The sequence below is a fragment of the Hippoglossus stenolepis genome, chromosome 14 (genome assembly GCF_022539355.2).
Source record: "Hippoglossus stenolepis isolate QCI-W04-F060 chromosome 14, HSTE1.2, whole genome shotgun sequence".
NCBI lineage: Eukaryota > Metazoa > Chordata > Actinopteri > Pleuronectiformes > Pleuronectidae > Hippoglossus > Hippoglossus stenolepis.
Genome location: NC_061496.1, coordinates 20,801,297 through 20,826,208, shown reverse-complemented (window position 1 = coordinate 20,826,208; position 24,912 = coordinate 20,801,297). Strand labels below are relative to the sequence as shown.

The 24,912-nt window shown below is 41.0% G+C and overlaps 3 protein-coding genes across 7 annotated transcripts; 1 reads left to right on the top strand and 2 right to left on the bottom strand.

Moving 5' to 3' along the window:
- Positions 1–294: 294 nt before the first annotated feature.
- lama3 (laminin, alpha 3) lies at positions 295–2,724 on the bottom strand. Its single transcript, XM_035176955.2, has 5 exons — positions 2,586–2,724; positions 2,365–2,486; positions 2,084–2,264; positions 545–694; positions 295–462 (listed from the first exon to the last, which is right to left on the bottom strand). The coding sequence occupies exons 1-5, from the start codon at positions 2,682–2,684 to the stop codon at positions 295–297; spliced, it is 720 nt and encodes a 239-aa protein (XP_035032846.2). The 5' UTR covers positions 2,685–2,724.
- A 13,030-nt stretch (positions 2,725–15,754) lies between these two features.
- cts12 (cathepsin 12) lies at positions 15,755–18,408 on the bottom strand. The gene is made up of 8 exons (XM_035177050.1): positions 18,378–18,408; positions 18,087–18,232; positions 17,861–17,980; positions 17,081–17,245; positions 16,777–16,998; positions 16,510–16,678; positions 15,998–16,103; positions 15,755–15,854 (listed from the first exon to the last, which is right to left on the bottom strand). Exons 1-8 carry the CDS (start codon positions 18,406–18,408, stop codon positions 15,755–15,757), a joined length of 1,059 nt encoding a protein of 352 aa, XP_035032941.1.
- A 1,661-nt stretch (positions 18,409–20,069) lies between these two features.
- On the top strand, positions 20,070–24,896 carry ankrd29 (ankyrin repeat domain 29). 5 transcript variants are annotated; one of them, XM_035175798.1, is made up of 10 exons: positions 20,070–20,263; positions 21,515–21,622; positions 21,883–21,981; positions 22,323–22,421; positions 22,719–22,817; positions 23,157–23,255; positions 23,381–23,479; positions 24,043–24,138; positions 24,467–24,565; positions 24,660–24,896. In XM_035175798.1, exons 1-10 carry the CDS (start codon positions 20,252–20,254, stop codon positions 24,741–24,743), a joined length of 894 nt encoding a protein of 297 aa, XP_035031689.1. In that variant the 5' UTR covers positions 20,070–20,251; the 3' UTR covers positions 24,744–24,896. The 5 variants fall into 5 exon arrangements, with proteins under 5 accessions (XP_035031689.1, XP_035031692.1, XP_035031688.1 ...); XM_035175801.1 differs by having other exon boundaries at positions 21,515–21,677; XM_035175797.1 differs by having other exon boundaries at positions 21,512–21,622.
- The last annotated feature ends 16 nt before the right edge of the window (positions 24,897–24,912 follow it).

The window sequence follows — 24,912 nt, the reverse complement described above, 5'->3', positions numbered from 1 at the left end:
ACTGCAGTCAGTCAATGTGGTCATTCAATGCACTTTTGTTTTTCATCTCTGCCTGATCAACTGCCATTATACATTCTAAGAGTGGAGGTTTCACCTTGTTTTTCATTAAGAACACATTGAAGCTGGCCTTGTCACTTTGAGCGTAGAAAAGAAGACCTGTCAGGTATTGAGGACGCAGCTCGAAGGACAACACAAAGTGGGAGCCAATATTGAGGTAATTATCTAAAACAGAAATATAATTTTTTAGATTTGGGTGTTTGATGTAAATTGCAATGAATCAGAATCTATTAAATACTACAAACCTAAGACGATGTGCCCACCGCCAAAGTACGTCCCCATTTCCATTGGCCCATCGAAGCAGGGTAATGTTTTATGTCTCCCCCCGGGTTCTCCAACAGCGACATCATTCATTTTGAAATTGCGTATACAGCCAGTAACACTGTTCATGGGAATGGTGTGTCCCTGTGGGAGGAGAGGACATGGTCGTGGGTAAGTACATGTGGGAAAATGTGTGATCAAACAGCTACTGAGGTTTGATACAGACTTTTGTGGTTCTTCCTTTCAGATCACTTCCCAGGTACACAGGGTTGTGCAGGTCTAAAGACGATCCCTCATTGTTCGGTAGGCGACCATCGGTCACACGGACTCCATCAACCAGCAGATGAAAGGTGCTCTTCTCCACACTGAACTCAACCTACACGCACACAGACACACATAGACAATACACTGCTGAGTTTGTCAGGTGATGTACATTTTTCAGTCTTGACCAAATAAAAAACGAGTTATAACAACTTCCTTATAAGTGTGAGGAATGGATATAGCTGTGTGTTTTTTTACTGTCTCTGACATAAACTTCCAACACTTGCATAGCCATTCACCACTACAGTAGTAACCTTGTGGCTTCTGATCAGGGAACAATAATTAAATAATAATATTAATGAATAAAACAAGTGCTCCAGCATTAAAGGGGCATTTACTTCTTAATATTTAGTAAATGCAGTTTACCTTTGCTTTTTGCTGTTAGAGATGGAGCCTACGGAGATCAGCCTGAGGAAGCTACTACTGAAGCTGCTGAGCACAAGGTTTTTAGTGTCTGGTTAATATTTGCAAATCCCACTGCATACGGATTAAGTATTTTTAATCACTCGCAGTAACGGTAAGTGAAGAGTCAAGTGCTTTTGCTGTTTTGTGGTGAAAAGAGAAGCAAGTGCAACTGTTGTTGTCCTAGTGAAGTGAGGTGCAGACACTAAGTGGATCATGTTATTGTTTGAACATGATCTCTTTTTTCTCCCCTCTGTACAGCATGGACGGCCAAATGACCACAAACTATGCCAAATTGTTCTACCTTGTAAATAAAGCAGTTAGCTAACTAATTGCTGACCAATCTGGAGCAGGTTAGGTCAGAAAAATATCATAAGTGGATCATGTAACCAAGCCAGACACAACAATATTAGACGATATAGTAATAATAGCGATTCTGTTCTGTTCTGCCTTTACAAAATAGGGAAGTTTACACTGCAGCGACACAAGCTAAACTCACACCACTGTGCATTACGTTCGCCAAATGTATTGTGCATTCCTTTTGTAGAGCTTTCATTTTAAATTAATTTATTACCTTCACCAAAGAGGTTTTTCACCCCTGTCCTTTTGTTTGTTTGATTGGAAGCAAGATTGCACACAAACTAGTCATTCAAATCCATCAAATTAGGGTTAGGGTTTAGGGTTCCTGGTGGAAGGAATGCGGTATGACTCAGGGAAGAACCCTTTTTTTCCCCTTTATTTAACATTGCGAGATTTGACATTTTCACTGATTTCCCTGGGAATAATTATTGAATCTTGATGAAAAAAAGGCATATTTAGGGGAGTTCTATAAGTGGGGAAGATTGAATTTAAGAGCCTTGGCGGAGGTATGCACTCTACTGAGTCCCATTCTAGCCTTTAAATGTTAAATAATCATCTGGAGACAGACAAGACAGAGATCAACGTTCATCAGCTAGAAATGACAAAATCTGCGTCTGTTATCAACGTCTAGTTTCTTAGTAACTGTTACTAAGGGGGGAGGGGCTAGTGAAAGGTCAGTTACTCTGTGCCAGTTCCCGTCGTTGCTCTTCTGCTTGTGTTCGATCATTCTGTTTTGACCCAGTGACACCTTGATCTTGCCGTTGGCCATGTACAGAGCCAGCAGCGACACGACTCCTCTCCCTGCCACATGGAGGATCAGACCTTTGGACGACTTGGTCTTCATATCAAGAGAGAAGTGAGGCCTGAGACACAAGTGGAACACAACAGTGAGGTCTCTCTCTCTTTACTGTTCATATGAACGAATAGATGGATGATTTTATGAAACCCTAGCGAACAGCCTACCTGTAGTTAAGGTCCTGTTGTGGCAGAGTGTAACTTAGCCAGCTGTGATCATCATAGAGCTGGTGTTCACCACGCTGTGCACCTTGGTGGAAACACTGACTGCCTGCAGGAGCCAGCTGAGTCTGACAGGAAGTGGAGAAATAACTTGCATCACTATCTTGTACTGAAAGCAACGTTAGCATTAGTGTGGTACTTTAAAAATGGTGCCTTGTTTTGCTCACAGGTTTGTATTTCTGGTGCTTCTTCAGAACTGGTGCTGGTAACTGCTCGGGATTCAGTGATATATGGCGACTGCACCGGCCAAGAGCACCATCTCCCATGTGTGAAAATGAGCTTAGATCCGCAGGTATAAAGCTCTGCTCAGGCCTGGGTCAAATTACAGATTTTTATAAAACATTACCCAAAGGGGAATTCTGGTGTTTGTCAACCCTGGGTCCTATTTTTATAAATGTTGGTGTGTAAATGAATGGTACTTTTTGGAATCGGTCCAGTAGATCACCCCTACTGGTGGCAGTGGATGTGACAGTCCACGTAATGTTCACCAAAGGTGTTTTTCTTTTTACCAACAAAAGGCTCAAAATTCTGTTCTGTGTCTTTGCCAAGAGTCTGTCAATATTACACATGTCTCACTCAACAAGAAGTCTCACTCTAATGTTGTGTGACCTCTGCTGGTTTCCTCTCTCTCCTCATTCGCTCTTCAATTTGTAAGAGTTCTTCATCTGTGTACTGCGGCTCAAACAATTTGGGACGTCCATCAAAGTCAAATGCTTCATCGACATTGTTCACATCAGAAAAAGATTCAGCAAAAACAGTTTGTCTAAGTAAACTCTCTCTCACTCTCATTTCCAACAATACTCACGAGCCAATAAAAAAATGGCAGTAACTCTCACTCAGGCAGGTAACACAGCCCCAAACAACGACAGAAGCCACAGCTATAACCAAACTGTCTTCACTTCCTCCCAGCTTACGTATTCCATATGTCAGCAGCTTTTATACTGACTACAATGCATGCACTCTCCTGATTGGTCGAGAGCAAAAGGGGCTTGACAGGACATTACACTACTTACAAAAGCTGAAAGAGGAACAAACTAAATTTATGTCTAACATAGAGACTATACTAATTCCCTTGCAACTGGGTAGTGTAGCATGTAGTGCTAATATTGCAGGTTTATAATGTTGAGGGTGGACATTTCTTGGACTGTCACAGTTGCCCCATCAGATTACATTGTAGCCACTGCCACCGTGTCATAGCTGCTTCCAGAGTTGATCTACTCGACTGGTTCCAAAAGTGTTTGTGGGTATCATTCATTTAGACGTTCACATTTATAAACTTAGAGCCCAGGTTGAAAATTACCAGAATTCTCCTTCATTGCTGTCATAAGACAAAATGACACCACACAGCATAACATTAATATTACAACTGTACCAGTAAAACAGTGGTAAAATATTTAAAATGTATCCAAACCTCCTGGTGTAAAGATTAGCAATGCAGACTTTGAATGTCTTTCCTTGTGAGTTTTTATCCACTGGCCTGGCGTGGTGTGATCGCCCCTGAGTCACATTTACATTATCCATGCTGAGCTCCAACCTGAGAAAATCATGACAACTTCGGTAATGTGCTTTTTTCTTTATTTAAATGAAGTAAAGGTACAACTGTTAACAAACGGAGGACACATCTTACCTTGTTGGTCTGCTCACTGCGGACAAGTAGTGCCAGTTTCCATCATTGTATCTTTCACCGGACTTCAGTGTATAATTATTGCTGGTAAATATTACATAGCCATCATCCAGGGACAGCTGAAGGTCCTGGGCAGAGGTGGAGGCCTGTAGAAGATGAGAGAAGGCTAATAGAGTCATGTTGATCAGTTGATCCTCATTTAAATCTGACACTTGTGGGGAGAGCTGACCTGAGAGCTGCTCCAGAGGAGAGCAGCATGTCTGTGTGTGGTCCTGAAGCCCAGAGAGACCCTGAGAGGCTGCTCGTCCCACACAGTCAGGGAATCCATGGACAGAGCTGAGTTCAGTGTCGCTGCACGGACACCCTGCACAAGCCAGAAACACACATATAACATTCATATGTCTAAATGCTGCTCACTTAAGTACTTAAAAAAAACAGATGTGGCAAATTTTTTTATTTCATTTCTATTTCATTTCATTTCATTTCATTTCATTTCATTTTTCACATTTCACTTTAAACATTGTAATTTGCTTTTACCTTTAAGCTTTCTGATTTCCCACTTCAGGATTCTTATTTTCAATACCGATCTCGATTTTTGTGACAGAGGCTTTATTTTAAAGGAGATGTTTTTTAGTCTTTCTTAACTCTTTTGTCTTCTTTATCTGTTTTTTGTGAATTTAACAGTTCTGCAAAGTTAAAAAGCGGAAAGTCTGCAGTGATAGGAGCTCATCTGTCTACAGAAAACTTCAGTTAGTCCAGCTGATACTTCTGGGGTATTGTGATGTCACTTGAAATCACAAGGCCAAAAATGCACGCCTAGCTAACAAAGCCAGGTGAAGTGAGAGCGGGGCAAATATTTCCTACACACACTGGCGGTTGACCAATCAGCACAGAGCGGACTGGGCAGGGGCGTCTTAAAGGAAAGGGACCTGGTGTTTCAGACAGAGGCTGAAAAGAGGAGTTGCAGCAATGAACAGTATGAGGAAAATGATGTGTTTTCTGAACATTATAGCATCTAAACCTTTTCAAGTGATAACACAAATTACAATTATGAACCTGAATATGAGCATAAAATGTCTCCTTTAACACAATGTTCAGTCAAATTCATTCAGCCGTGTATGGTGGTCATCGCTTTTTGTCCGATTACCAGTAAGGGGACTGGACATCCATCGCTGACACCTATCGTCCTGTTGGACTCAACAATGTCACCGTCTGCTGTCAGGTGATCCACACATCCTCTCAGTGGTGGAGCTGTGATGTTGTGCCTGAAATTCAGACACATAAAGGACAGAAACCAGTGTAAAGGGCTGATCTGATGAGCTCAAGCTGTAAACACTGCATGTACAGCATCTGTTGTGTTACCTCAGCCTGAGCTGTGCTGGTAGACCCCCGACATAAAAAGTCATGTAGTTTGTACGAATGTGATCCGTGGAGATTTGCTGTCGTCCGTAGTGCACAATAAATCGTTCTGCGGTAGTGATTGTAAAGAGTTGGTCCTGAGACAGGAGACATATTTTTAAGTAGGACAGTTTATAAATAGAACAAATACATGCATTCAGAAAATGTGCTTTGCTTAGTGTTCATTCCGGTGAGTAACTATTTTTAGATCCTCTTACAAAGAGAGACACTTTTTCAGCGCTCTGAGCTCTGAGCTGTTGACCTGCTTCCTGTCCTTGAAGCACCAGGAAGCCTCTCTCCACAAACACACAGAAGAAAGACTCCTGCAACATAAAACACAAGATCAGTCTTTTTATAGACACTGAGCGTCGGAGCCGTGCAGCAGCAAATCTGTTAAATTCCATCATAGAGATCATACTTCATTTCCAATGTAGAATAACAAGGCGTCTGTCTCTCTGCTGTTTGTGTGAAACCTCAACAATCTTCTCTTTTTCTTGCCCGGCTCCTTTATGAACGCCATGAGGTAACCTGTTCCGTCATAGTAGTCTGACACCTCCGACTGTGGAATCCTGAACCAATCAAAGATGAAATTCATCATCATTGTGACTTTAACAACAAACCTCTATATACACAGTACATATTTAAACCTTACTTAATATGAGGCTGCTTTGCCTCCATGTTGACAGCATGTTTGTAGTTGAACAGAGAGACAGGATGGTCGTTGATGTAGGAGAGTTGCATGGCTCCTCTGTATCTGGGGTAACGCAGCTGCAGTGGAGGCTGGAGGAGTCAGAGCAACAGGGACTGAACATTTCAACATGACACTTCAATGAGAAGGATTTCATGACCCTGGATATCTTTCTGTCAATGGTAGGTTAATGATTGGTCAGTTTGTTGGTTCATTTGTCAAAACTCACATCTGGACCACTGCTCACATGTATTTCAGTCTCATTATTCTCCCACTGAACTGTTTTCTCAAAAAGGTCAGTGAGGGACTTCTGTATTCAACTTCATCAGTGCTCTAGTATGTGCACAGTTTTAATCTTATTATTTACTTATCATGTCAATACTTCATCAAAATTATAGGAGAGAATAATCTCATTCTGAAATACCAGGTCAAATATATGAGATTGTCTGTTAAAATTATGAGACACCAAGCCAAAGGTATAAAATAGATAAAAAAAGAAAAGAAAAAATGATGACATACTTAACCCAATCCTGATTTATTAAATAAAAATGATATACTGTACTAACCTGAATTGCATTTTAAAACAAATTAACATGAAGTGATGTCAATAAATCATAACTTAAAGTTGCCTGAGTCAGAATTTCAATCTAGTGGGAAAAAAATATGTATTTAGTGTTCAAAAATAAGACTAATGCTGTCAAAATTATAAGATAGTGAGTCAAAATTTTCATACTTATTTATTTCTAGAAAGAGGCTTCACATGTATAAGGCTCTTTGATTCGATGAGTACACAGGCTTGTGTACTGTGTTTATTGTGTATATGAGATTTTCCAGTTCTTACTGGTTGTCAGTTCAGTTCGATAAAGCCTTGTATGATTGCCCTTCTTCTGTTTCTGCCTGTGTAAGAAGTCAATCCATGCAGACATAATGAATTAACAACTGTGTTATTACCGTAAAGTCGTCAGGATATCCACCCACGTAGAAAGCAACACTGCCTGGGTCTAGATTGAGGACACCGCTCATCGTGTTTGGAAGGTTTTGATAAGGAGCGATGCTGACGGGCTTCTGTGATGTGAAGTTCTTTATGATGTTGACTTCAGCGTCTTGGTAAACTCTGCAGGGATTGTGAACACGGAGAAAACCATAAAACTGATTCCATGTCGAGGAAACTAAAGTGTTAGTTACTTTAGTCTCTTTCTAAAAGTCCTTCACGTACCTGTAGAAGATAATCCTGTCAAAGTCTGACGCGTTCACATTGGTAGTCGATGTTATTTTGTGCTTGGTTTCCACCTCGTGGACAACTCCACCCAACTTATAGACACAAATCAACATGTTGTTTCTGATCGCCATCCCAATGTAGTCTCCAGTGGCCTGTAGATAAAATGAGACAAATAAAGATATAGATATTCTTAAAAAGATCCAGACTTCCTGTGAAACACAAGGAGACACGCTCACGTTCTTGTTGCCCAAGTAGAGAACAAAGAGGTTGACGTCTGCTTGTTTGTCCTGTCGTTGCTTTCGTCTGCGCTCGGGCTTGGAGGGATTGGTTTGATGATGATTGAGAAGCAGGTCGACAGCTGTAAATGGTTTTATGTCTTCAAGGTTTCTCGGAGGATGAAGCTCAATGTGACCTTTTCCATTAAAGGTCGTGGCAATGGGGAGCTGTAAGAAGATCCATGTAAATATGAATGTATAAAGAAAATAAATGCATGAAATATTATGTTTGTTTTTTGTACTGGAATAAGTCAAAAGACACTTTAAAGCTCCATAGAGCTGATGGAAAAGAATCAGGTGATATTTGCCATCAGTTCATATGAGTGATCTCATTCACATACTTAGTTATTTGTTCCATCGTCAATATAAAAAATATTGATTATAGTCTCTTTAAATCAAAGCTGACAGGTAAGAACATCAGATTCAAGGGGAAACTTCACCCTGTTAACAAAGTTTCTTGTCTCCTTTATCACGTCCTTGATTTTCAAGATGCTTTCTGTCATGTTGCCACTTGGAGGCGATTTCCTTTTGAGAGCCTCAACTCGTCTGAGGTTATTCGTCAACACAGGGAGAGTGATTTTCAATTTCTTCACTGAAAGAGATAGAAAATAAACCAAACTAATAATGTAATTAAAAGGAAGAGGGTACTGTTAGATTCTAATAACAGATTCTTACTGTTAAATACTCACATGATTGTTCTACATCAACTATCATATTGTCCGTATTGACACTGTTGCTGCTCAGCGTTATTCTTTCTACCTCCTGGCTGATGTTCCTCAGTCTATCTGTTACATTTCTGACTGTGGAGTCACACTCAGAGGCCGTTGTTTTCGCCGAGACTATCAGGAGTTTGGTGTCATCTGAAATTGAAAACACCGTGATGATCTGCTGTGCTGCAGGTGCAGTGAATAACCTGCTCATTTCAAATGATCCACTGACCTCCTCTTACTGTTTTAAGGTCATCAGTGACGGCTGAGATACTCATTCTCAGTGATCTTCTTTTCTCCTTTTGCTTCCTCACACGGCCTCTACGGGAGTTCACTGGAAGTGAAAGCTCTGTCCAAAAGAAATCAAACAGCATTTATTTTTTGTGCTTTCAAATTAATATAACTCATGTGACTTGTAACAAATGATGCTTTGTACACACTTTTCAGGTTACTCTGAGAGTTGTCGACTTCTGTTTGTAAATTATTTGAATTATTTTTTAATCCTTCTGCCCTGTCGACCAGACTTGCCTCCTTCACATCCTAGTTTACAGTAAGAGAGTCATATTAATATAAATTTCAATTAACATTATACAACTAAACATTTAATTAAACACATCATGCAGGATTAAGAACAACAGAGTTACCTTTAAAGCCTCATCAGCAGCCTCTCTGGACTGATTAGCTGCTATTTCTGCCTCTGGTATGGTCTTTAGGATGCCGATAAAAACTCCTTCACTCAGCACTCCGAGCGGTTCATTGCTGTTAGTAGCATTTTGAAGCACTCTGCAATGTCTTATAATACATAATTTCAACATAAACACATTGTCTTTATGTTATTTATATCTACGCTCCTTTATTTCTTCCTTTTTAAACTCACTGTTGAAGTTCTGCTGCATCTCTGTTAAGCTGCTCTGCGTGTTCCTCGGCCTTGTTGACAATATCCACTTTGGCCTTAATTTGGAAGATGTTATTAAACTTCTTGACAAGTTCCCTTCTGGCACCATCCAGTTGACCTGCATGGTTCTCAAATTCCTGCAATTTGCACAATAAATTCAGTTTCTACAGTAAAAAAATAAAAAAATAACTTGTCTCATGGAATCATGGTGGTAAAACATGGCAGCTTACTTTTTTAATTTCCTCAAGCAATAAGAAGATGTCTGTGATATTTTTCAGCAGATCTTTGGTCATTTCAGTCACAGGAGGCAGTGAGATCTGTTCTCTTTCCCACTGAGATTAAAGATGAAATGATGAACAGAGACAGGTGAAGACATACAAGACTACAGGACGTTATTGTGTACATCTGAAATAAATGCTACTATAATCAAGCGTTGCGTTTCACCTGCAGATGTTGTAGTGTAGTGTGACTCCTCAGGTTCAGGCTCTGTGTCCTGCTGACTCTGTCCCCTGCCTCTGACAGCAGCACAGCCAGTTCCCTCAGAGACGAGGCGGAGACCATCAGAGAGTCTGACGTCCGACTCAGTGAAGGAATTGTGAAGTTGTCGTGGATTAAGTTCAACACTAAGGAGAACATACACATTTTGGGACATATATTGGTTGGGTATCGCCCAGTTCTGATAAGATGGAGAAGAGATTGTTCTCCTCTTCCTTTGATTGTATCCTTACACAAATAGTTTCAGGAAATAGTCTTATTGGTTTTCTTGCTGAAAATTTAGGCTAACCTGTTGCTGGCTGTAGCTTCAAATTCACCATGTGTGATGTCATTCTCATCCTCTAACTCTCAACATTTTCCCTAATAATTTCATACAGATCTTGACCTTTAAATGAAACTAGCTGGATTTTTTAATCCCTGGAACTTTTTCTTAAAGGTTACTTCAGGCTGTTGGTTAGTTGTGTTTCCACCAAAGTCTAAAGACCATATAGGACGACTTTCTCATCAGTGCAACTGTCATGTGCTTTTCTCTGTAACTCTCCTTTTTAAAGCACAAAGAAAAGTGTATATGCAGCTAAAGATTTTTTTTCAAATGGTGGCTGGAATAAAATGATGAAGTAATTAACCAATCAGAAATGTTAAGAGCTGCAAACCCCATCCCAGCAGTTCCTGTACTTTAGACAATCAGAGACTTCTCTCTGGGGTAAAAAGGAAAATTACCAGTACATTAATTTAGACCCTGACTAAGTTTCTCCAAAGGTTTGTAGTTCCTGGGGAAAGTAAGTGCAATGGAAACCATTGTGAAAAACAAAGCATGTACTTGTTTTGGTGGTTGCAGCTTGAAGAGTTGCAGAATATACAGTAACTGTTCAGAGTGGGCTGACCTCTGTATAGCGCCCTCTACTTTACATCATAGTGAAGATGAGTAGAGTGAAGGCAGACGTATTACACAAGCCTGTTTGCTTGTGTGATTATTGGCACAAACACCAGTCAGTCTGAACCACCTCTGCACCATTTTACCCATCAACTGAACACAATTTCACTGCATTTGAACATCAGCTGAAAATCATTAGAGAGAAAATGTTTTACGTTTGTGTGCCTCCTCCTGCTCCCCGCCGGCGCTGCAGCCTCTTTGTCTCATTTCCTGCACGATGCGCTGAGCATCCACCGTCGTCCGGACTTTGTCGTTCTCAGAGAAAGTGATGGATCCTCCGGGCTTCACCTCAGACAGCAGCTTTATCAAATCTGACAAACCACAATAACACAGATAACGGTGTTGATGATACATCACAGTGTAGAGGATCACTTTGACATAACCAATAATTCAGTTTCCTGAATAAGTCCAACAAAGACCCAGACACAAGTGACAGGGAAGATCCGAATGAATTTATATCCACTACAATTACTCAGTGTTATTAATATAAATGAATTCTGTTAATATGAGATGTGACACCATCATCAGAGCAGTGGTGCAGTGCCACAACAGTGTAAACACATCTTCATATTTGAGTGATATACCTGTTATTTCTGTGAGGAGAGATTCAGCTTCAGGGAGAAGATCATCGTCCTTCAACTTGGTTTGATTCACATTCTGCAAAATCTTTTCCTGATCGGATTCAGATCGAAGAATCTGAAAGTCAATGATAGATTATAATGTTTCCAGATCATTTTAACAATAATAGGTTTTATGACTTTTATTGTTTGTCGCTGAGATCTCTCTGACATGCGATGTAATCAGTTCATAAAAATACCTCCTGCAGTATTCAAACAATAATTTAAATTTACAAAATGATTTATCAAAGTTTAACCCCTGATTGATTTTTACTCTGATTAACTGAGGAAAATTCACTTCGTGCACCTTGTCAATCAGTTGACTCAAGTCGTCCCCGACAACATTCACATCTGCCTCCAGCTGTTCAACCTCTGGTTCCAGGTGTCTCACAGCAGCGTCGTAGCTCCCAAACTGAATCTGGAAAACAGAGCGGAAATACTCAACATGGATTATGTGACTAAATAGATGTTTTAAAGGATAGCTCATTAAGCATAAAGATTCCCAATGGCAGCATGTACGAGTACCTTGGTTTCAGAGATGTTAGTCTCCAGGTTGTTCAGCATTGAGTGTGAACCAGAGACAAGACTGCTGTTCTTCAGCTGCTGCTCCAGCCAAGTCAGACCATCGTCCATTTTCTTCAAGTTGGCCAATAAAGAATAAGTGCAACTGTCACAGTCTGTCGGTAAATAAAAAATATTCTTAGTTTAATTTTTTTTCAGTGATTTTCTTTACTACTTCCCTCTGGCATTGATCACAGCAGCTGCGACCAGATGTTGTGTGTTGTATCGAAAGAAAAGGATTTTGAAATATCCTTGACCAGTTGTATAATGTCTTCTATGGCTCTTACCAAAAAGAAAAACAATAACTTAGTAGTTGCATTATGGGAAATGAAGGATCCACTGTTTTTGAGTTGGATCCATACGTGGGAGTAAAAGTCAAGATATCTCAGCCGGTAACTTGAATTTGACTATTTCATCTTTATTCTGTCTCATGAGCTCCCTGATCTTAATACAACATCAAATCACGTACCCCTTTAAACATAATAACTATATTTGTATTTGTAAATGAAAATGTATATTAACCTGCAGTTGGAGGATAACAAAGGTTGATGCCATCCCCTCTGTTGCATGGCTTGCAGCTGCTTCCAGGCACCAATGGATTGCCGTAGTAACCATGTGCACATCTTAAAGAGAGGAAAAACAAGAAGGAAAATACTGTGCATTTTTCTACTTTAAGAGGCAGACCTGCATATCAAAATAATGTATTGCAGTGGACAATAGGGGTTAGGATGCAGGTTTTGTCGCACCAAGGATCCTAATGTTGAATTATAAACAGTGTTTGTGTTTGGTTAACCAGCAGACAAACCTCTCACATCTGGATCCACTGTAACCACGTTTACACAAGCAGTCGACCACACCTGAGCCGATGTCCAGACAGGCCAACGCAAAGCTAAGACAGAATAAATAAGATCTCCATATTGATCCAGTAAAAACAATCAGCTGAGGTTTGTGTTGACGAAGGTAATAAAAAGAGACTGACTTGTTCCAAGTAAAGGGACATGGACAGACACGGCAGGTCCTGTGGGATGGGTTTCCATAGTAACCCTCTTTACACCTTTCACAGCGGGCCCCAGTGGTGTTGGACTGACAGTTCTGGAGGTGTGTTAGATGAAATACAACTTGATCAACATGTGTTGGCAATGTGCCTGCAACTCCCACAACCTTTGAGTGTGCTGTAAATTTAAAAAATCTACAATAGTCAGTTCGTGTGTGTGCTTGCGTGCGTGCCTGAGTTTGTGCGTGTGTGTGTGTGTGTGAAGACCTACCACACAGTTCCCTGTACGCTCATCACACTCTTTGGAGAGTCCGCTGCAGCTGCATGGCACACACTGACCCCTGTTGGGCCCGGTCCATTCTCTGTAGAAGCCAGGGCCGCACTTCTGTACGGACACAGAGAGCTGAACAGTCAACTGTGTTGGGACAGTTAACACAAGACAACACCCCACCTGCACTCACCTGGTCTGCAGAAAACAGGGTGAGGCATGGAGACGGAGAGAAAACACGTGTGGACACATACTCACTGAAGAACATGTGTGTGTTTGTTGGAAATAGACATATTCATGGCCACTTTGTACCCTGATTGGTTTGGACATGTAAGGTTTAGCTTAGGATGCTGTGAAAACATTTGTATACCTAGGATACAATAAATAGCATGTCTGGTGGTGAGTGGTGTTTTCTAAAGATGACTGAGAAGCTTTATACTCTCTCAGTAGATAAAATTAATCTGAATGAGTTTTTGACCTTGTATTGCACCACAGCATGCACCCAGTTGTATTACTGAGAAGAGGTAGAAAACCTGCAAAAACCACCATGATCATCAAAGACTTGTTTTACCTGAGTAATAGCTCCTGCTGTTTGGTTGCTGAAGGAAGGATCGCAGAACCATTTTGTGCCCTGCGTCCTCTGAAGGACGGGAGTGCGTCTGTCATGCCAACACTTTGCTTGTTTCTGAGCCGAGGGCTGAACCGGAGCAAAGCAAAGCAAAACCAAGCACACTGCACCACAGCGTACAGATCTTTTCCAATGCATTGTTGTGTGTATCCAGGGATCCATGTGAGTCTAACGCAGTCTGTCTTTGACAACTCCTCCTCCTCCTCTTCTGGTAAACTCTGCCGCAGCTAAACCTTGGAGCTTTTTATGTGAGATGCATGAAGAGAAGTTGGACTGTGAGAAACATAGAGTGTGAATGACTGTGTTCACACAGGCGGGTTCAAAGTTCACCGAGGTGTGGTTGCACTTACACACATTAAGCAGCAGTGAACTGGTTGAACAATAAAGCGCAGACAGGCAACAGATTAAAGTGGTTATCACTTTATTATCAGTCAGTCCATGAGTTAAAACATTCCAGTTCATCCAGTAAAAAGCTGATAGAAAATACAGTTCATAATGATTGAAAAAAACATTTAGTTGCATTGAAATGAAAATAAAGACACATTATTTTGTCCCCAACAGATTCAAGTTGAGGCCTAGATTTGAAATTTAATTTTTTTTAATCATACACTATACCCTCCATCCCTTGCCCTCTCTATATATCATTTCTACAAATACAAGAGTTACTGTAAATAAAAAAAGGTTTTGCAGTCTGAAGATAATTCACAAACAGGACACCCACATTCATTTTATTTAGTACAGTCGTTTAAATCAGTTGTTAAAGCAAGACCATGTAACTTGTGTGTCAGCCACTGACAGCAGTTAAAACCTGGTAAGAACAGAAAGTGAAATAAATCCACATGTGGTCACAGAATCGGGAAGCTTGGTGAACGTCTGTAGCTGCTGAGTTACGCACTAGTACGGTATCGAGTCCATGATAGGAATGAGGCTTTAGGAGCTTCATCCTATTTTCTCCCTATTGTGCTTTATGCTCTTTTGTTACATTTTGCCAGGAAGAGTTTTTGACATGCTGTGCCTTTCACTTACTTGAATACATAAATATTTAAAATTATATTTTCAACACGTTAGAGATAAAAAACCTAACCAAACCTAAAATATGTTCATTCAGTTTGTACCACTGACTCCTGTTCAACCTCGGCTCCTCAGTGGAGCAGTTTATCCAACGGAGGAGGTCAAATAAAAGTGGACGGGGCATCGCAGCTAATAACCCATGATGGATTCCTCCATTTTGTACTCCCCAGCTCTCCTCTCCCTCCACAACCCTCAGAGTTCAGCACTGTGCAAGATGCCTCGTTAAACATGTAGGTTAACTGTACAAACCTTTGGGTCAAATTTGAATAAAGTTACTCACTTTTAAAAACGTGCAACTTCAATATTTCTATTAAATATGTTTTATATAATCCATTATTTTGTAGTATTCACACATGAATTGATTGATTTCCCAAATTCTAACGTGACTGGACCTTTGTGGGGTGATTTTAAATGCTAAAATGTTTTGTACTGAGCTAAAATGCTAAAACTTGTGTAAAAGTAGCACACGTAGAGAGGTCACTAATGTCTGACACTAATATAGGTTCACTAACATTAGCCAAAATTAGCCACCATGCAGGTCAAAGAAAGGTTCTAGTTGCAAGATCCCATAGTAAATTGAATTATTTTTTTATTTAACTTTTCCCTTGTAAGTGTCGGAATGTGTAATTACCTGTGTCCACAGTTTATTCTGTCCAAAGAAGGCCATAGTTTTGTTGAAATTTTTAAATAAATTTTCCATATTTGGTGAGTTTGACCTATTCAAAAACATTTCAAAGACATATTGAATCTTGTGTTCGTCCCTGAGAGAAACGATGTGTTCACTGTACAAGGCTGATGTGGGTCTTTCCACAAAACAAGGTTCAGCAGAGAGTTTAGAAAGTATGGATGAATTTACACATGATATAAGCAGTATGAGCAATGACTGAGGTTTTTTAGCTCCTCTGACAGACCAGACAAATTTTTTTTGTGTTAAATCTTGACTCTGAAGCATCTTATCAGAATTATATAATAGGGTACAGGGCATAACTTGCAATGCCACATGTGTTACTGCCGTCCCGGACCATTCGCATGTAGCCGCCTTCACCCCAGCTGCTGCCCCAGCTGTAAACATATAACCAAAAATCATATTAGAACAGTGACAGCAAATACTTGTACATTTAGTATCATAGAAAATATAGTCTTTAAAGTTTTTATCTAAAATGATCCTGTGTTACTCTGCTGTCAGTGCACAGAGTTGTTCTGACCTGTTTTTTAAGATCCAGTAGTCTTGTCCTCCGTCAGAGCCGTAACCAACCAGCAGAACAGCGTGACTCAGATTATTAGGGTTACAGGTCGGCTCATCGTATATTCCTAGGAGTTCAATTTAAACACATATTATCAGATTGTTTGACCAGTAGGTGGCAGTAAAGATAAACTGCAAAGATGACATCAACATATCAATTTGATCAATATGGGGAACTCAGAATATCTTGTTTGAAACATTCAGTGTTTACAAAGAAGCTTTAACTTTCATTGGAGTTGGGTTTCTGTTTATGATGGATTCAAATTTTCACTCCCCTTTTACCAAGTCTTAGGAAAGCATCCAACCAGTACAGCGGAGTTAAGCTGCATACCCTAACAACTAGAGGGAAGACGCTAGCAGAGAGATTACAGAGCTGGGTGGTTTTGCTACTATGAACAAAATGCACGTATTTTACTATGTACATATTTAATCAATTAAATATCTGACATTATGATTTTATATAAGAGAATCAACCTGAGCTGTAGAACAGGAAGCTTGCATGATCCGCATCAATGGCCACTGTGATTGGACCAATGGTTGCCACAGCGTCAGCCAGGGCCTGCTCGTCTCCTTTGGGTATGAACCTGTAGTCTTTGATATGAGCGACCGCAAGTCTGCTGTCGTAATAACAGGGCTGAGTATCCTGTGGAGAGAAAATCAGAGCTGAACGTTAACAATGTGCTGGAAACAGACAGATTTACTTTTTCACTGTTCTGATGTAGACGCAGGCTGCAGCCTCACCACTGAGGTGTACGGGTAGGTGCTTGTCGACTGAAGCCCGTTGTTCACCACATAGTCGTAGGCGTTGCCCATCCAGGCACCGCTGCAGCCAAAGGTGCCGTATGCTTTGGAGCAGTCCACCAAGTTTTGCTCACTCAAGGAGACAAGCTGACCGGTTTTCTTGTAGATTTGTCCCTCGATAGCTCCTGTGGTGCTGAAGGCCCAGCAGGAGCCACAGTAACCCTGAGAAGAGAATTCAAAATCACTTCCTGATTCGGTCTGGATAAAAAAACTCTTTCTGTATGTGGATGTACGAGTGTCTCACCTGATCTTTCACCTCAGTGACATAACCCATGTTCCTGTAGTCGACAAACCAAGCATCTAGCTTCCGAGCATTGTTGTGCAGCCGTCGAGCAGAGACCGTCTTCCCTCTGTGCACAAACTGGGCGTTTATCGCGGCACCTTGCAACACCTGGGATTCTTGTTGTGTCTATGTACAGAGAACATATAGATGATTACTTTTCCAATTATTCATGTTCAGATATCAGATAATCAATACAACATATCTATAATGCAAAAGGAACATGTAAATGTTCTGTACTTATAAAGTGCTTTTCTAGTCTTGATGACTTTACAGTACAGTTTTGCCACAGTGTATCTGTGTGCCGCACTGTCTCTGTCATACAATCAGTGTCTTGTACAAGGAAACTTCAGCACGCAGAATGGGGGAGACTGGGACCAACCGCCGACCCTGTGGTTAGTGGACAACCCACTCTTCCTCCACAGCCACCCTCAATAGTGGGGAAATGCACTTTGTCAGACAGAAACCACTCTTACAGACTTCACCAAGTTAGATACAGGCAGCTTTAACATGCAGGCTTGAAACTGGGGTAAATGGCCAGCCTGGCCTTGTCCATAGGTCTAGATTAAACGTATGAGATATATGTTCATTAGCTTTGTTAATATGTGAAGTTTGTTACTTTTGCATACACACAAATGTAGCCTGTAATTTAATTTCACTCTAAACAAGCGTTTCTCTGTGACTTTGATTCGTTAGTTTGAGCAGAGATGATTTTAACATAGTGTGTAAAATACCAGTCCATACCAGGTCTCCATATTTATTCATAGCCATAGCGAACGGCCTGATCCCCATAAAAAAACCTTGATTATTGTCATTGATCTTCTGCTTGTTCTCCTCCCAGATCGCCCTCCTCTGCATGTCGTCCTGCAGGATAACACAAAAAACACACATCAAGAAAGAACTCCTGTGACTCGCAATACATGTGAAGTCACGTCTGTCCTTGTGCTTTAAGATGAGGGGTCAGTCTCACCAGATCATCGTAGGTTACGCCGTTGCTGCTCTTCCAGATCTCCCAGTCAGTCAGGATCCCCTCATCCGAGTCGGACGCCACACGCCTCGGGCTGCACAACAGGACAGAGAGCAGGGCTGCCCTCAGCAAGAAGCCAGACTGATGAGCTGAAAGGACAAGAGATTTGTTGTTATCAGGCTGTCTGTAAATTGTTCTGTCATTCATAGTACCCTGGAAAAACTGATGACTGGTTTCAGATGTTGGTTTCCCTTGTGTTCCATATAAGATTTTAAAAAGTCCTAAGCATCTTACCTGCATTGATGTGAGTCTGTTTTGTCCCCATGGTCTCGGAGCAACTCTGGACAGTGAAGCAGCCCCAGCCTGGCTGTCGTCCGACCTTATAAAGCTTTACAATAAGTATATGCTTCCACTATACTTTTACGGAATCCCTAAATCAACACCTGTGACTGCACCTGAGAAGGATATTAGTCAACAAAAATAAGATGCTTTCCCTGCTCCTCCTCTGTAATACCTCATTATCATTTACAGATGGTCAAAGGTGCAATCTTGAAAATCCCTCAAATACCGGTTTATAATTGAACACAACACCTGACATATTACTTTCCAAAACCAGAGGTGGAAAAAACACACAGACCCTTTATTAACTTAAAAATATTCCATTACAATTAAAAGTTCTGCATCCAAAATTCTATCTGGGTGAAAGTGCAAAAAGATTTTCAACAATTTTAATGTAGCTTGAACTGGTTTTATATGTTAAGTTTATCATCCATTAGTTCCCAACGTGGAGTCAAACAAAAGGTCACAAGATTAAATGATTGAAAGGTGATTTATGGGAGAGGGAAGAAAAAATTCAGATTAAAATATGTTTCATTTATTACCTCTGCCAATTGGAGGTTATGTCTTAATCTGCGGGTTGTTTGTTATTAAGCAGGATTAGACAAACACGACTGAATGGATTACCATTCAATTTAAAGGAAGGATGCGATATGTGTCAGAGAAGAACCAAGTAAATCTTGGTGTGGATCCGAATCAGGGGGCAGATCCAAGAATCATTGGACATTTAACAGTGAATGTATTCAAACCATTTGAGACATTTAAAGGGGTGAATCAACAACATCATTCTACACTTGAATGAGGGACTCTATTTAGACACTGCAGGGTCACAAAACAAAGAAATAACCTTGTCTTTAAAAAAGCTCATCAAAATACTTTTTGAATGCAGATGGGCGCCCACATTGAGTCTGGTTCTGTAGGAGGTTTCTTCCTGTTAAGAGTAAGTTCTTTCTCTCCACAGTCGCAAAGTGTTTGCTCATTGTGGGAACTGTTGGGTTTCTCTATAATATTGTGAGATCTCAACCTTACTATGTACTAAGTGCCTTGTACTTACTAAGTGCCTTGAGATAACGCTCGTGTGATTTAGCGCTGTAGTTAGTTAGTTATTTTATTGATACAGATAGACAGAAAACATGTGGGTCCGAACAATATATAAGGCATTAATTTACAAAGAAAACCCATTTGTAGAGAAAAAAAAAGATATTAAAAGCTAATACAGTCATTTTCGATGGTTTAATGGCACTCAAGTCAAGTATGGAACATAACTATGATTCTTTTATCTATACATATATATGCAAATTTACATTTTAAATATAACATTTTTTATCCAATAAGTAGCCAATGCAGTTGTCAAATAAAACTTGAAGGATAAATGTGCAATATAATAAGAAGAAGAAGAAGAAGAACAACAACAACAACAACAACAACAACAACAACAACAATTATTATTATATTTTCATATAAATTACAATATACAATCACTACATATAAATAATACATGTTTATACAAATTGTACTAGAATAGATGTATGAAGTAATAACATGGAAATACTCAAGCACAATAATAATAAATGTGTCACCATGGTTACTGTATCCCTCCCCCTGGCTCCACGCTGTCACCTGACTGACGTTGTGTTCGGTAGCGCCCCCCGGTGGTGGGCTGAGTGCAGCACTGACTGCAGAGGATGAGCTCAGCTGACTGTCTGTGTTGTTATTATGCCTCCGGACAGGCGCCGCCAACACCCAAACACAGTGCGACACAACAGGCTCAGCTCAGCGTCTAATGAGTGAGTGTGCAGGAAGAAACATGAGTCACGACTGAAGTCTGCGCCATGTCTGTCAAGGTAAAGCTGCTCTCTGCGTCCATCCATCCTGCTGTGCACGCACCGTGAGGGCCTGGCACAGAAACACAGCTTCCTCTCAAACTGTACTCTACATTCACTCGCATCATCATCATCATCATCATCATCATCACTGTTTATTTAACTGTACATCACTGTGAGCTAAGGTTTAACTGGCTGTGTGTGTGTGTGTGTGTGTGTGTGTGTGTGTGTGTGTGTGTGTGTGTGTGTGTGTGTGTGTGTGTGTGTTTGTGCTTGTGCATGTCTATCTATAGTTAAGAGGGCCAATTTTGGTTTAATGCTGTCATTGTGAGGACATTTTGGCTGGTCCTCACAAATTCAAAGGGTTTGTTGTGTTTTTGTGAGGGTTAAGACTTGGTTTTGGGGTTAGGGCTAAAGTTAGGGTTAAGGTAATAGTTAGGGCTAAGGTAAAAGTTAGGCCTATGTAAGGGTTCGTGCGAGGGTAAGGGTTAGGGCTAAGATAAGGGTTAGTGCTAGGGTAAGGGGTAGGGCTAAGACAAGGGTTAGTGCTAAGATAAGGGTTAGTGCTAGGGTAAGGGGTAGGGCTAAGACAAGGGTCAGTGCTAAGATAAGGGTTAATGCTAGGGTAAGGATTAGGGTTATGGTAAGGGTTAGGTCTAAGGTAAGGGTTAGTGCGAGGATAAGGGTTAAGGGTTAGGGGTAACGTTTAGGGTTAAGGGAAGGATTAGCATTAGGCATTAAGTCGATGAGGAATCAGTGTGTGTTTGTGTGATACATTATGAGGACTTGTCTACCATATGGGGACAACAGCATGTCAGCATAATGTAAATCATTACAATTTAAGGTGAAGATTGTTTTAAATTCAGGTTTAGGTTTAGGTTAGAGTTAGGCAAGTAGTAACTACATGGTTGAGGTTAGAGTAAGTCTCCAGGAATTCACTGTAAGTCAATGTAAGGTCCTCCTAAGTGATGGAGACACAACTCTGTGTGTGTGTGTGTGTGTGTGTGTGTGTGTGTGTGTGTGTGTGTGTGTGTGTGTGTGTGTGTGTGTGTGTGTGTGTGTGTGTGTGTGGTATCAATATAATATCTGAAGGCCTATAATGGCCTCTTGAATTGACATCAAGCTGTAACCCAGCATGTGTGTATTTGTGATGACTTGCCTTTCATTCATAACCACTCTCTCCTCTTCTCTCTGTCTCTACCCTCCTGTCGGTGAGTATAATACCATAATGGTGGTTTGAGGTCAGTGTTGTGTGTATTTACTCCCCAGAAGGAAACACCCCTGTCTAATGCTGTGTTTTGGGCAGCGAGGAAGGGGAACCTGGCTCTGCTTCAGCTGCTGCTCAACAGCGGCCGTGTGGACGCAGACTGCAGAGACAGTGTACGAACGCTGCATGTCCTGGCTGCTCAGCTGCACGCTTTAACCATAGACAGAGGTGTGGTGTGTGTGTGTGTGTTCGTGTATGTGCATCAAAATTTCCCATCCATAGTATGTTTTAAGTGGCAATGATAGAGGGTGAGCGTTCTTGTCAAGTTGGAAAATCTGCATGAATCTGTAACAGTCGCGTCGCCTCATTAAAGCAGTTTTCAGTGAGATGCCCTCAGAAATTATATGTCGTATTGGCATGTCTCTCTTTTCAGTACGGAACGACAGCGCTGATGGTGGCGTCGTACAGCGGCCATTATGAGTGTGTCAAAGAACTTATCATGCAAGGAGCCGACATCAACTACCAGAGAGAGGTATGATGGGAAAATAATCGTCAGCCCCATGGGAACTATATAAGATTTTACCGGTGGTGAGAGTCAGTGAATCTGAAGTCAACCCATTAAAATTTGGTGCAGATACAGGATTATTTTTCTTTAACATTGCAACAACAATGTTTTTGAACAATACAACATATGGGAGTAATGCACAGATTCTGATTTACAACTGTGTAGGACTAGATTTTATGACAAATACATAATTTAGGTTATAGACTGCTGCCTCTTGTAGGACTGTTCGGCCTTGGCAGAGGTATGCCAGTGCCATTCTAGTTTGATAGAATGACATCAGCCGTATCTTTTTTTGTCGTCCTCTCCAGACCGGTTCTACCGCTCTGTTCTTCGCTTCCCAGCAGGGACACCGTGACGTGGTGAAGCTCCTCTTTGAGTTTGGTGCCTCCACTGAATTCCAGACAAAGGTATGCTACAGGGCACAATGACATGCGTCACTGTCTTTATAACGCTCAGTGCGGTGCTATCATCTCAGACTCTGAGCTTCATGTGGAGATAAAGAAACAAACTTCATGTGGAGATAAAGAAACAAACTTCATGTGGAGATAAAGAAAACAAAAATGATGCACAGAATACGCTGCCCAGGATGCTTTGTATACCTCTATAGATATATTCCCTCTGCAGCTCACATCTCATTGTTCTGCTGCTGAGTGCACTAAAATCGTTGTTTTCTTCTTCGTGTGTCCTCAAATGTTTTGTGGCAGGACGGTGGCACCGCTCTCACCGCCGCCGCTCAGTATGGACACTCCAAGGTGGTGGACACGCTGCTGAGGAACGGAGCCAATGTTCACGACCAGCTGCATGTGAGCCGCTCTGGCCTCTGCGGCCGCTCTTTACTCTTCTCCTCCCTGTCTTAAAGCCTCCCTGTCTGGCAGTTGCACGCAATGTCCCAGGAGCTGGAATCCAGCCTCTCAGGTTTCTGCATAATGCTGAGTCAGACCCGGCTGGCATTCAGCAGGATTATACAATGGAAAACAACCTGACAGCACAAACTTACATTATGAAATAGCATTAATTTGATCATTTGTCATGAATAAACCTTTATTTTTTTTGGAACATTGTCACTCAGACAGGTTTTCAGCAAACAGGAGTACAGGAGACAATTATTACTCAGCGTACAAAAATATATTTTCATGTTTCAGGACGGTGCCACGCCTCTGTTCCTCGCTGCCCAGGAGGGTCATGTGATGGTGATACGTCAGTTGCTCACCTCTGGTGCCAAGGTCAATCAAGCAAGGGAGGTAAAGTCTCTCCCTCTTCAGTTCAAATCCCTGTCTGCCTGTCTCATCCCTCCATCCCTATTTTTCTTTTCTCTTCCTCCTTCTCATGTCACTGCATCCCTCCTCCTTACCCGGGTCTTCTCCAGGATGGCACTGCCCCCCTGTGGATGGGGGCTCAGATGGGTCATAGTGAGGTGGTGAGGGTGCTGCTCTTGCGAGGTGCAGATCGAGATGCTGACCGACAAGTAGGTTGTTCATTCAGAATCATTAAAGCACATAGAAATGCACACAAAGGGTTTGTTTATTCATTGGTGTCATTTAGCCCAAAACAATTTGAGTCAACAGCTTCCTATTATGGCCAATTTGACCAAAAATACCATATATAACGTTAACGTAACAATTTTCCCTTCTCCATTTACTTACTGAGTATAAACCATATAACACATTCTTCAACTGTTGACATTCTTATCTTTTGTTACTTACAAAAATTATGAAAAAGAACTCGCAATGTCAAACAAAGTGCCAAATTCCTGCATCTGCCACCTGATCCAGAGCCGTAAATGTTTGCTTTTAAGTTCACCATAACATCTCAGAAGCTGATAATATATGAATATCAACAGTAAACAGTTTATAGCTTGTTTCTGCAGTATTAAAGCGGACATTAATAATCCGTTTATACAAATTTAAGAACATCTACATTTCCATGACAACTGAGAAAACATAATGACCGTATATCAAACCAGTAATTAGACCTTGAGTGTAGATTAATGCTCAATAACTTGAGTTTTTGTCTTTTCTGTCTCCTGAGGATGGATCAACAGCGTTATTTAAAGCGGCTTTAAAAGGACACAGCAGTGTCATCGAGGAGCTCCTCAAGTTTTCTCCTTCACTCAGCCTTCTCAAGGTAGAGCATCCTGTCGCAGCTCATGTCCCTTTTTATAGGAATATGGAGATGTTCTGGATAAATAACAATATTTGATTTGAGTTAGATGAGAAAGTTGAAGAAAGCTTCCCATATAGTGTATAAACCATACACTGTATATAAAAATGGACGGCGCTTCTTAACTTCCTCCCATTATCCATAAATGAAGCCAAAATATCCCAGAACATCTTACTGGTGACGTTATTTGGAGCCAGAGTCTTGGCAGATCAGATGTATATTTGTTTTTGAGTGGAGAATCCAACACCACTCCACAAGCTTTATGAAGACATGTGTTTTTTGTTGTCTCCAGAATGGCTCCACGGCCCTACATGCTGCTGTAATGGGTGGAGATCTGCGAACCGTTCTGCTGCTGCTCGGGGCCAACGCAGACCCCACACTGCCAAACAAAGTGAGGCCATGACATTTGTAGGGTGGGATAATAAACACACATAACATAAGTCATTTCAGCTCACTAACTTTTCCTCTTGTGTGTGTTTTTACAGCATAATGAACTCCCTGCTGATCTTGCAAAGAGCGAGCGCATCCTTAAAGTTTTACGTCCAAGCATCTTAAACGGAGACAGCTGATAATAACCCAGTCTCCTCCCTTCATGCCTGAACCACACTGATGTGACAACTCAGTGTCAAATCTACTCAAACTCAACATGTACTGTATGTGGTGCTTGCTTTTGATTGCTGTCATATGTCGAATAAACCTGGACTAAATATTAAGCAACACAATGTGCGACCAAAATGC

Bases quoted from the DNA above. Each gene is read 5' to 3' on its own strand.
- lama3 (XM_035176955.2), bottom strand. From the start codon at position 2,684: ATGGGAGATGGTGCTCTTGGCCGGTGCAGTCGCCATATATCACTGAAT. The intron at 2,265-2,364 runs GTAGGCTGTTCG...CTTGTGTCTCAG, and splicing joins CAACAGGACCTTAACTACAG to GCCTCACTTCTCTCTTGATA. The intron at 463-544 runs GTCTGTATCAAA...CTCCTCCCACAG, and splicing joins TGAAAGGAAGAACCACAAAA to GGACACACCATTCCCATGAA.
- cts12 (XM_035177050.1), bottom strand. From the start codon at position 18,408: ATGGGGACAAAACAGACTCACATCAATGCAG. The intron at 17,981-18,086 runs GTGAGACTGACC...GTTATCCTGCAG, and splicing joins GCGTAACCTACGATGATCTG to GACGACATGCAGAGGAGGGC. The intron at 15,855-15,997 runs GTCAGAACAACT...ATATGTTTACAG, and splicing joins TACTGGATCTTAAAAAACAG to CTGGGGCAGCAGCTGGGGTG.
- ankrd29 (XM_035175797.1), top strand. The intron at 21,623-21,882 runs GTACGAACGCTG...CTCTCTTTTCAG, and splicing joins ACGCAGACTGCAGAGACAGT to TACGGAACGACAGCGCTGAT. The intron at 23,480-24,042 runs GTAGGTTGTTCA...CTGTCTCCTGAG, and splicing joins ATCGAGATGCTGACCGACAA to GATGGATCAACAGCGTTATT.